At 45.8% G+C, this 12389-nt stretch overlaps 1 protein-coding gene across 3 annotated transcripts in view; it reads left to right on the top strand.

The window, feature by feature from the left end:
- Positions 1 to 12389, top strand: part of LOC132828938 (colorectal mutant cancer protein-like) — a 32718-nt gene that overhangs the window by 15786 nt on the left and 4543 nt on the right. For 2 of the 3 annotated variants that reach the window (XM_060846153.1, XM_060846151.1), the window contains 8 exons: positions 796 to 944; positions 2113 to 2253; positions 2901 to 2989; positions 7297 to 7453; positions 8403 to 8682; positions 9953 to 10132; positions 10441 to 10517; positions 11676 to 11798. In XM_060846153.1, coding sequence (XP_060702136.1) covers positions 796 to 944; positions 2113 to 2253; positions 2901 to 2989; positions 7297 to 7453; positions 8403 to 8682; positions 9953 to 10132; positions 10441 to 10517; positions 11676 to 11798 — 1196 coding nt within the window. The remainder of the gene's footprint in view (positions 1 to 795; positions 945 to 2112; positions 2254 to 2900; positions 2990 to 7296; positions 7454 to 8402; positions 8683 to 9952; positions 10133 to 10440; positions 10518 to 11675; positions 11799 to 12389) is intronic. The other variant, XM_060846152.1, reaches the window with a different exon arrangement.

Below are 12389 nucleotides of genomic sequence, written 5' to 3'. Positions count from 1 at the left end.
ACTGAAAGCAGCTGAGAACTGGTGGTATTTATACTGTTCACAGGGAGGTAGCAGGAGTGTGAGTGGATTACTTGGGGAGAGAGCTGAGAGAGAGAGAGAGAGAGAGAGAAAGGACAGGCAAACAAAGGGGTTAATGATAAGCTGAGTGGAAGATAAATGCTGATGGGAGACATGTAGATAGCTGAAAATAGGTTGGCCATGCTGGGAGGAGCCCACACGGAACAGGAGCTCGGGGTGGGGCTGGGGGTTTGGAATGAACATGGAGGAATGAGTGCTTGTCGAGACATTCATTTCGGAATAAAGAAACCATGGTGTGAGTTTGCTTGCAACAGGATGGTGTGTTAATTCTCATGGTATCCCATTGTAAATAAATAATTGGGCACGGATATCATGGTATTGAAGAGTCCAACAGAGCTTTGTTGCTGTGAACTATTTGGTACAAGCATCACATTTCTCAGGCGTAGGTGTCTGGGTTAATGTTCACCTATAAGGTGACATGCTACTAGAAGAGTGTCATGCTTTAAGTGGTCCCAGGGTTAGATGGAGTATGAGACCGTTTATCCCTCAGTTTACTTGCTAAGATGCAGTGCTGGTACATTGAGCAGGTCTGTTAGGGGGTACACAGACATACTGTTCACAAGATGAAACACAAGACTGACTTTGAAGATGCAGACTGTGGCTGTGTACAGCTGCGCGGGGCTTGTCAGTCAGATGTGGGCTAGGTGGAGGGAGACAGGGACAGGGTAACAAACCGACATAGTCAATCTTCACACTTGGCCCTGGTTTGTGCTTCAGGATCCAGGGCTCATGGTCGAAAGGTTGATCCAGTCATTCCAGGATTGTTCTGGCATCCAAGACATTTTCCAGTTCCTTTGCAGATACGGATCCAACGTTTCCAGAGTAAGGATTCAGGATTCAGGAAGAGAAGCAGATCAGCTGAGGAAGTAAGAAACTGGTTTAATTCCAAGGAATTTTCTGGAGGTGACCTTGCTGATTAGACTGGGATTTGTGACTAACCTTCCTGATTCCTTGGGGATAATTGAGGTGGGCCCTGTTCATGAACTGTGGGATCAGGCAATGCAGGACGAGGCCGGTTCGATTATCACTTTCAGCTCTATGACATTTTACTGAACCATCTCACCTCATCCTGCCCCCAGTAACTTTACCCCAGATCACTTATCTCTGGAAATACAGCAACCTTTTTCAACATTATTATCGATTCTGCCTCCTTTCACAACTCACCGCGTGAAAAAAGCTCCCCTCATTTTGTTTTCTGAATGAATTGTCTTAGATTTCTCTCTCTCTCTCTCTCGTTACTGAACTTTCTGCTGCTGGGAACCAGCTGAGGTCTCACCAGTGATTGAGAAAGGTTTAGCGTAACTTGCTGGCTTTTGTTCTCTATCCCCCTGTTAATGTCAAGTGCTACTTCTAAACAATCTTCTCAACTTGTCACTGTTACCCTCAATGACTTGTGTAAATATATCCCCAGGTCTCTCTGTTCCTCCACCCTGTTGAAAATTGATTATTTCATTTGTATTGCTTCATCTCAATCTTCTCAAAAAAGTCACTGCATACTCTACGACATTGATCTCAGTCATCAGTAACTTTCTCTGTTCTCCTGAAGTTTGACCCTATCCTTTATTATATTTCTGAGTGTTTTATCACCTGTAACTTTTGAACTTATCCTGTGTGCACCCAACTGCAGGTCAGTCGCAAATATTAGAAAGAGCAGTGATCCAGATACTGACCCTGAGGGAGCACCACTGCGTACCTCCCTCTCTGTCTGCAAAACACCATCCTCCCCTGCTCTCTGCTTTCTGTCCCATGGCTTATTCTAGAAACAGGTGTAGGCCATTCAGCCCCTCGAACATGTATCTTAAACTGAGCCCCTTTAACATCATGAACTTGAATTTTAATAAGAGGTCTATTCCAAGGGGCTCTGTCACACACTGTTAAATTGCTGCAGGCTGTGCTGAAGATGCTGCTGAGAGGTACGATTCCAGTATTTCACCCTGTGATGATGGAAGAAGACTGACATACGCGTGACTCAGGAAGGGGTGTGAAGTGAGCTAAGTTCTCTTTCTATCACGACACTTGCTTTTCGTTTTGCAGCTGCATCGATGAGTGGAAGAGCCGCAATGAGCAGCTTTCCAGGGTCCTGAAGGAATGCAAGGGAGACTGCGAGTGGCTCAGTATGTTACTGGGGAGACTCGAATCCAATGACACTGCACTGCGCTTGGCTCTACAGTACAGGTGGGCTTACAGTACAGCTCAGGTTACAGGACAGGTCAGTACTGAGGGAGTGTCACACTGCCGGAGGGTCAGTGCTGAGGGAGTGCTGCACTGTCAGAGGGTCAGTACTGAGGGAGTGCTGCACTGTCAGAGAGTCAGTGCTGATGGTGTGCCGCACTGTCGGAGAGTCAGTACTGACGGTGTGCCGCACTGTCAGAGGGGCAGTGCCACAATGTTGGATTTGCATTTTGCCAGGTTCTCCTTAAATGAATCAACACTATTCACTTCAACCAATCTCCTTTGTGGAGAGTTCCACATTCTCATCACTCTGTAAGTAACCAATTACCTCCTAAATTCTTTGGATTTATTGGCAATTCTCCTTGGTCCATGACCCTTGCGCTGGCGAACTGCACCATCCTCTTAAATCCTTAAAAACCTCAATTTGGTAATCTCTTTGTTTCAGTGAAACATGTTCTCATCTGGTCACTCCTGATACTCATGACCCTCCCAATTCCAAACCCACCTTTGTAAACATTTTGTGCATGTTCAGCTGCCTCTCTGAGGCTGGTTTTGAAAAACTGAGACCACAAATGGTCTGACAGAACTTTAACATAACTTCCTTTCCATATTAGTCTTCCAGAATGAATGTCTGAATCTTTGTTTTCCAGCGAGGAGTGTGTTGATGTCTATGGTCTGCTTCTGGCAGAGGTTCAAACTAAAGGGAGCTCCCTGGAGACAGAGATCTCTGAGGCACAGGGTAAGCAATGTCAATGAGAAATCCTGTGAACTTAGTGCACTCCCCTCAGATCGCTCACCTCTGCATGAACTTTGAACCTGCTGGACGAATGGGAGGAGGGGATGACGACAGGGACACCGCTGGTGAGATGGAGAGACACAAGGTGTGGTGGGGTGGGGGTGGGGTGTGCATGGAATTCTTTCCATCTGTGGGTACGGAATGTCCCTCCTCCTTCACACCTCTGAATGACAGTGTGCCATGGTGCTGTCCAAGGCCATTCGGCCCATTACCTCTGCCAATGAGCATGACTTAGTGCCATTCTGAAACCTTCACTCTATCTTCTTGTACATTGTTTCTACGTAAATGGATCAGTTGAAGCCACTCCACCACATTTCTAGTGCCTACTAGTCCCTGACTCAGAGTCATAGGGATGTACAGCACAAAAGCAGACCCTTTGGCCCAATTTATCCATGCCGACCAGATATCCCAACCCAATCTAGTCCTGCATGCCAGTACCCGGCCCATCTCCCTCCAAACTCTTCCTATTCATATACCCATCCAGATGCCTCTTAAATGTTGCAATTGTACCAGCTTCCACCACATCCTCTGGCAGCTCATTCCATACACGTACCACCCTCTGTGTGAAAAGGTTGCCTCTTAGGTCTCTTTTATATCTTTCCCCTCTCACCCTAAACCTATGCCCTCTAGTTCTGGACTCTCCCACCCCAGGGAAAAGACTTTGTCTATTTATCCTATCCATGCCCCTCATGATTTTATGAACCTCTATAAGGTCACCCCTCAGCCTCCGACGCTCCAGGGAAAACAGCCCCAGCCTGTTCAGCCTCTCCCTATAGCTCAAATCCTTCAAACCTGGCAACATCCTTGTAGATCTTTTCTGAACTGAAGTTTCACAACATCTTTCTGATAGGAAGAAGACCAGAATTGCACGCAATATTCCAACAGTGGCCTGACCAATGTCCTGTACAGCCGCAACATGACCTCCCAACACCTGTACTCAATACTCTGACCAATAAAGGAAAGCATACCAAACGCCTTCTTCACTATTCTATCTACCTGTGACTCAACTTTCAAGGAGCTATGAACCTGCACCTCAAGATCTCTTTGTTCAGCAACACTCCCTAGGACCTTACCATTATGTGTATAAGTCCTGCCAAGATTTGCTTTCCCAAAATGCAACCCCTCGCAAATGTCTGAATTAAACTCCATCTGCCACTTCTCGGTGCATTGGCCCATCTGGTCAAGATCCTGTTGTAATCTGAGGTAACCTTCTTCCCTGTCCACTACATCTCCAATTTTGGTGTCATCTACAAACTTATTAATTATACCTCTTATGCTCACATCCAAATCATTTATATAAATGACGAAAAGTAGTGGACCCAGCACCGATCCTTGTGGCACTCCATTGATCACAGGCCTCCAGTCTGAAAAACAACCCTCCACCATCACCCTCTGTCTTCTACCTTTGAGCCAGTTCTGTATCCAAATGGCCAGTTCTCCCTGTATTTCATGAGATCTAACCTTGCAAATCAGCTTCCCATAGGGAACCTTGTCAAACACCTTACTGAAGTCCATATAGATCACATCTACCACTCTGCCCTCATCCACCCTCTTTGTTACTTCTTCAAAAAACTCACTCAAAAGTTTGTGAGGCATGATTTCCCACGCACAAAGCCATATTGACTATCCCTAATCAGTCCTTGCCTTTCCAAATACATGTACATCCTGTCCCTCAGGATTCCCTCCAACAACTTGCCCACCACCGAGGTCAGGCTCACCAGTCTATAGTTCCCTCGCTTGTCCTTACCATCCTTCTTAAACAGTGGCACCATGTCAACCAACCTCCAGTCTTCCGGCATCTCACCTGTAACTATCGATGATACAAATATCTCAGTAAGAGCCCCAGCAATCACTTCCCTAGCTTCCCACAGAGTTCTAGGGTACACCTGATCAGGTCCTGGGGATTTATCCACTTTTATGCATTTCAAGACATCCAGCACTTCCTCCTCTGTAATATGGACATTTTTCAAGATGTCACCATCTATTTCCCTACATTCTATATTTTCCATGTGCTTTTCCATAGTAAGTACTGATGCAAAATATTCATTTATTATCTCCCTCATTTTCTACGGCTCCACACCAAGGCCGTCTTGCTGATCTTTGAGGGGCCTATTCTCTCCCCAGTTACCCTTTTGTCTTTAATATATTTGTAAAAACCCTTTGAATTCTCCTTAAATCTATTGCCAATGCTATGTCATGTCCCCGTTTTGCCCTCCTGATTTCCCTCTTAAGTATACTCCTACTTCCTTTATACTCTTCTAAGGAGTCACTCGATCTATCTTGTCTATTCCCTTCATATGCTTCCTTCTTTTTCTTAACCAAAACCTCATTTTCTTTAGTCATCCAGCATTCCATATACCTACCAGCCTTTCCTTTCTCCCTAACAGGAATATACTTTCTCTGGACTCGCGTTATCTCATTTCTGAAGGCTTCCCATTTTCCAGCCATCCCTTTCCCTGCGAACATCTGCCCCCAATCAGCTTTTGAAAGATCTTGCCTAATACCGTCAAAATTGGCCTTTCTCCAATTTAGAACTTCAACTTTTAGATCTGTCTGGAAAAGTTCTGTTCTCACATCACATTTCCTTCTTTTGTGAAACACCTGTACCCCTTTCTTCATGTCCCATTTACAAGTGGGAACAGTTTCTCCCCATCCACACTACCCTGTTCATTCATGATTTTGAAAACCTCTATCAGATCCCCTCTCAGCCTTCTTCTCTCTGAGGAGAACAGTCCCAACCTCCCCAATCCATCCTCATCTTTGAACTTTCTCATTCCTGAGCCATCTTTGTAAATCTGGTCTGCGCACTCCCCTCCAGCAGGACCCTGAGAACTTGCACTCGCTCCCCCTTAGTCCGTGATTCATTCTGATACCTACCAATGGGGTATTTCAGAATACTGTACACAGAATAGGTACAGTCCAGTGAGTGAAAAATATTCCAAAGGACAGACCCACAATTCACAATTAACAAGAAATGTCAAAGATAGTATCGAACTAAAAGGGCAATTATATAATTATGCAGAGATCAATGGTAGGTCAGAGATTGGCTGAGTGAGTAAGAAAATTAATAAGAAGGGAATAATTGGAATATTAGGGAAAGCAAGACAGAACTATAAAACAGGCAATAAGTGTTTCTCCAAGAAGCATCAACAAAGCGTACACAGAGCATATAAAAAGCGAAGCTGGAGAATTAACAATGGAAATAAGGAAAGAGCCAATATATCTGATGGATACATTTCAGCAGGGCCTCACTATAGAGGGTGCAAGTAACTTGCTAGAAGCAGTAATAAATCACAAAATGGAAAGGAGGGAGGAGCTCAAGAAAATCATAATCACCAGAAACGTAAGTGGAACTGAGTAAAATGGTGGAGCTGCAGACTGGTGGAGTTGGAGCCCAGAAAGAGAGAAAAACAGCTGAGCAGACAAAGGAATTACCGAAGGTCAGCCCAGGACCATGAATAACTGCTAATGGGGACCATTAGTGGCTGACAATAGGTTGTGTGTGGTAGTAGTGAAGGGCTCCTGCTCCTCGGATGCTGCCTGACCTGCTGTGCTTTTCCAGCACTCCTCTAATCTTGACTCTGATCTCCAGCATCTGTAGTACCCACTTTTGCCCTGTGTGTGGTAGTATCCCATGTGATCACAAGGCCTGGGGTGTGGGCTTCTTGGGCAAGGAAACAGGAGAAGGTGCACAGGCCTGGAAATTACTGAACTCAATGGTGAGTCCTGAAAACTGCAGGGTTCCCAAGCGGGAAATGAGGTGCTGGTCTTCCAACTTGCGCTGACTTTCCCTGCAGCACTGCAGCAAGCCTGAGACAGAGATGTTGGCCAGGGAACAGGGTGGTGTGTTGAAATGGCAGGCATTGGTCCCCAATAGCAGCTATTCATTTCCCCATTACCTTTCCCCATTCCTTAATCTGCCCCAGTGTTTTTCAGTCAATCTGGGCTCCCTCTGCATCAACCGTTTACTCCACCTCCCCCCTACACACAACCCCCAGCCCCATCTTCAGCAAATATACCAACCTTTTCCCAGCTACCAGCAGTTAAGAAGGGTCATTAGACTTGGAGCATTGACTCTGTTTCAGTCTCCACAGATGCTACAAGATAATCTAATCTAATCTAGTCTGCTGAGTTTTTCCAACAATTTCTGCTTTTGTTGTCTATCAGATAAATGTAACTTACTGAGTGTGGGTCATGGATGGTTCTGGAAGGTCAGTCGTGACTAATTGCTTCTCCAACCTTGTCTTCAGCAAACCGGTGTGTGGACAGAGGTGGGCGATTTGGCAGGAAGGATATGGAAGGATTGCTGGGGGAAGGTGGAGGGGAAGCAGCTGAGGATGTTCACAGTATTGATCTACCAAACACTGATCATCATCATCAGGGTCCAACTGAATACACACAGCGCAGGTGAGGTTAAATATGAGGTGTCTCAACAGTTTACTTAGTAAATGGGGAGTTGATGGCCTAGTGGCCATCACTGGAATGTTAATCCTGAGATCCAGATAATGTTTTGGGGACCTGGGTTCGAATCCCACCACGGCAGATGGTGGAATTTGAACTCAATAAAAATCTGGAATTAAGAGTCTAATGATGACCATGAATCTATTGTTGATTGTTGGAAAAACCCATCTGGTTCTTTAATGTCATTTAAGGAAGGAAACTGCTAACTTTACCTGGTCTGGCCTACATATGACTCCAGACCCACAACAATGTGGTTAATTTTCAAATGCCCTCTGGGCCAGTAGGAATGGACAATAAATGCTGACCTAGACAGCAAGGCCCTCATCCTGTGAATGAATAAAGAAAAAAAAATCTTTCTCTTAACAACAAATACAAAAATCACAGATTTGAAATTTCCCACTCATTCCTGGCTTCAGCAGCATTTTGGGGGGAGATTTCCTGATCTGACAGGAAGTAATAATTGTCCTTAGGTCACTAGGGCTAACTCCTAGGTTGAGTGAATTATCCTCTGGGGACGATCAAGCAGACTGGGCCCATTATTCCCAGAGTTGAGAAAAATGAGAGATGATCAGGGTAGATCCTGAAAGGGTCTTCCCCCATGTGGGAATCGACAGCAATTCGGAATCAAAATATGTGTCATTTCTGACTGAGTTGAGAAGAATGTTCTTCCCTCAGAGTTGAGAACCTGAGGAATTCTCTGTCCCAGGAGAGGATAAAGGTTGTGGCATTGAGTATGTTTGAGACCGACATCAATAGGTTTCTGAAGTCCGGTGGAATTCAGGGAAATGGGGTTAGTGCAGGAAGAAAGCTGAACCTCCATCGTCCTGTTTAAAGGTGGAGAGGATTTGAAGACTCCAGCCCCTCATTCTCATGCTCTAACCTGTGGGTCTTTCAGCCTCGCTGGGGAGCTGGAAGGGGACAACACCACAAATCACTTGAGAGGAGACATTGTGAGGCTCAGAGGTAGCCACGCTGCAGTAATGAGAACTGTTCTGGAAGTGGGAGACATACCAGCCCACCTGAAGCGATACGGCGAGGGAATGTCCCAAAGCTGGGAGTCTGGAGCAGCAGTACGGGGTCTGCTTGTCCCTGGGATCAGTGCACAGTCGCCCAGAACAGTCCGTCAACATAAGATGGAGAAGAAGGAAGTGCTGCAGGAACTCCTGACTGTCAGGGTGAGAACCCCTGGGGAGACTCTTGTTGGGCAGTAAGGGTAGGCAACCAAAGCAGGTGAGGGAATTAATTTTCAGGTCAGCCATCCTCGACCTGAGTGTCCGAACTGGCTAAAGGGGCTCAATAGCCTCCTCCCAAACCTACTGAATTAGATTAGATTCCCTACAGTGTGGAAACAGGCCCTTCGGCCCAACAAGTCCACACCGACCCTCCGAAGAGCAACCCGCCCAGACCCATTCTCCTACATTCACCCTGACTAATGCACTCGCACTATGGGCAGTTTAGCATGGTCAATTCACCTAACCTGCACATCTTTGTGATGTGGGAGGGAACTGGAGCACCCAGAGGAAACCCCCACAGACACAGGGAGAATGTGCAAACTCCACACAGACAGTTGCCCGAAGCGGGAATTGAACCTGTGTCCGTGGCACTGTGAGACAGCAGTGCTAAACACTGAGCCACCATGCCATCCAACTGTAGATTCTTACAACAGGAGGCTATTCAGTCCCTTGTGCTGGTTCCCACTCACCCGCTCTTTCTCTATAGCTTTGCATTATATACTCTTGTTTTGAAAAGTATTACTGAATCCTTTCAGGCAGCACATTCCTGATCACAGCAGCTCACTGAGGAGGAAGAACTTGTCTTCATCGCTACCTCTGATTCTTTTTTCTGATTGTTCTCCATCTGTGTCCCTCTGGTCACAACCCTCCCCAAGCGGCCACAATAAACAATTTCCCCTTATTTACTCCATCAGATTTCCCTTGAGAATTTTGACCAATGTGCAAAATGTCTCCATTAAATGTCTCCTCATTGTTGTGGTTCTGTTCGCCGAGCTGGGAGTTTTTGTTGCAAACATTTTGTCCCCTTTCTAGGTGACATCCTCAGTGCTTGGGAGCCTCCTATGAAGCGCTTCTGTGCTGAAGCTTCACTGGAGGCCCCCAAGCACTGAGGATGTCACTAGACAGGGGACGAAACGTTTGCAACAAAAACTCCCAGCTTGGCGAACAGAACCACAACAATGAGCACCCGAGCTACAAATCTTCGCACAAACCTTGAAATGTCTCCTCAATATTTTCTTCTCTAAAGAGAACAATCCCAGTGTCTCCAGTCTCTCTCCCAGCCCCTAGGTGACACTGAAATAGGTAGGAAAGTAAGAAATCAGAAATTTACAAATAGATATGGATAGGTTAGGGGAATGAGTTTGACTTGTTATGAAACAGCTAATCATACGTTGACAGTCTATTGTTCTGCTCCTGTCTGATGGCTCTTCAGGATGAGATGGCCTGGCTGAAGGGTCAGCTGGGCTGGGTTAAAAGGGAGAAGAGGGACCTGGAGCAGAGGCTGCGATTACAGAAGTCCCAGGAGGAGGCTGCAATCCTACTCCTTGCACATTGGCAAGCGGAGAGAGATGACTGTCTACAGCAGCAACCTACCCCAGTCTGCAGCAAGGAGGTATGTCCAAGAGCAGGGTTACCCGTCAGTGCACAGGCATCTTATTAATAGGACGGCAGTATTCCTGCTCCTGACCACTGTCCAGTCACCACCTTCTGCAATGTGTCAGGGTTTCAGTCTGAGGTTTTGATGCTCCTTTAGAGAGATCGTGCCACTTGTGGGCTTACAGACAAAATCCGGTCACTTTGATAAACTACCAGGATTGGAGGTCCAGTGGATATCAACAAGGGATCATACCCCAAGGGGCAGGGGGGAGAGAGAAACTGCCAAAAATAAATCAGAGCTAATTGACTCTGCTCCATTTATAGGAAACTGCACCAGAACCAGATGTGCTTACAATGGCCAGTGACCAACTGGAGTCAGAGCTCACTGCCGTTTCCACTCGGTAAGTACACAATATACTCAAAAAGTGACTGCACAGGACTTTATAAACTCATTAAAAAGTGTGTCTATTGATAAATTATGCCAGTGGGACAGACTAGGAGGAATGGGAGGCAGGAGTTTAAACAATACACCGAATGGTGGGTAGGATCCTACATTCTCACAAATCTTTGCTGTTGCACAGACTTCCAGAAGCAAAATCAACGTGTCGGGGAATGTTGGTAATTCATTTCCAAGGAAGCAGAGAGCCTCTGGAATATGCTTTTTTCCTAAATTCATTATGAATTACATGGATGTTGCTGACTGGGCCCAGCATTTATTGCCTGTCCCTAGTTGCCCCTTGAGCAGGTGGGGGTGAGCTGCCTTCTTGAACCGCTGTGGCCTGTGTGCTGTTGGTAGACCCACAATGCCCTTAGAGAGAGAATTTCAGGAGTTTTACCCAGAGAAGGAACATTGAAGGAACAAGGATATATTCCCAAGTCAGGATGGTGAGTGGCTCGGAGGGGAACTTGCAGGGGGTGGTGTTCCCATGTATCTGCTGCCCTTTTCTTTGTAGATAGTAGAGGTTATGGGTTTGGAAGGCGCTGTCTAACTCCAGTTCAGTTTCTGGTCAATGGTAACCCCCAAGATGTCAGTAGTGTGGGATTCAGTGATGGTAACACCATTGAGTGTCAAAGGATGGTGGTTAGATACTCTCTTATTGCAGACTTCATTGCCTGGCACTTGACGAGCATGAATGCTACTTGCCACTTATTATCCTGTATCCGGATATTGTGCGGGTCTTGCTGCATTTAGAAATGGACTGCTACAGTATCAGAGGAGTCACGAATGGATAAGGACATTGCTAATTTTGAAACATTGAGTCTTTAGCACTACTGTTAGAACATTGTCAGGGCCCACGGTCTTTGCAGTGTCCAGAGGTGCCTCAAGCCATTTCTTGGTATCATGTGGAGTGAAAATTAGTATCAAAGATGCTGCTTTGATGGGGAGCCTTACTCTGCATCTAACTGTGCTGTACCTCTTCTGGGGTGTTTGATGGGACAGTGTTGGGATACAGTAACCTTTCTCAAAGGTGTTTAGGAAACCCATTCACCAAGTTCCAATGTTGTAATCGAATCTGTTGTTTGTGAAAGGATTCAAACTGATGTGATTTGCCTCACAGACAAAATGAACTGAGGGAACGGGCTGAGGTGCTGGTGACATCACTGGAGAAGCTGCTAAGAAGCAATCATACACAGAAGGTTCAGTCTGAGGAACTAGCCAGTGAGCTGAGGAAAACATACAGGTATGCATTAAAACAGGGCCATTGAAATTTAAATGGACTGGTGTGTAACAGCGCTCTGGGTGTGGGTATTTTGGTGAGGAAGATCCCAGGACCTGAACGGGGAATGGTGAGTGTTTTTCTATTGAGCTCAATAAGACGAGGAGTTGGAGTAAAGGATGATTTAAACTGCATAGAACCGGGGTCGGGGAAATGTGTACAATTACACAACAAAGGGACCCTCTGGTATTACAGGGTAACTTTGTTGTACTGATACCTCATTTGGGAAGGAAGGTACAGGGTGTATAAAGATTTTTAAAAAGCAGCGAATGGAGTCAGGGGAGAGGGGAAGGTGATAAAAAGGACAAATTAATGACTCTTTACTTAAATGCACATAATATGCAAATCAAAGTATGTGGAATAACAGCACTAATAGAGAGGGTAGTGAGTAGGATCTTGTAACCATTATGGAGACATGGTTACTGGAGATTAAAGCTGGAAGTAAATATTCAGGGTGGGTGACTTTTCATAAGAACAGGCAGGAAGGAAATGTTGGTGGGATAGCTTTGTTAGTACAAGATGGAATAAATACAATAGCAAAAAAATACCTTTGAC

The sequence above is a fragment of the Hemiscyllium ocellatum genome, chromosome 28 (genome assembly GCF_020745735.1).
Source record: "Hemiscyllium ocellatum isolate sHemOce1 chromosome 28, sHemOce1.pat.X.cur, whole genome shotgun sequence".
NCBI classification, from domain to species: Eukaryota; Metazoa; Chordata; class Chondrichthyes; order Orectolobiformes; family Hemiscylliidae; genus Hemiscyllium; species Hemiscyllium ocellatum.
The sequence above is the reverse complement of the archived record's forward strand: the minus strand, read 5'-3'. Positions and strand labels throughout refer to the sequence as shown.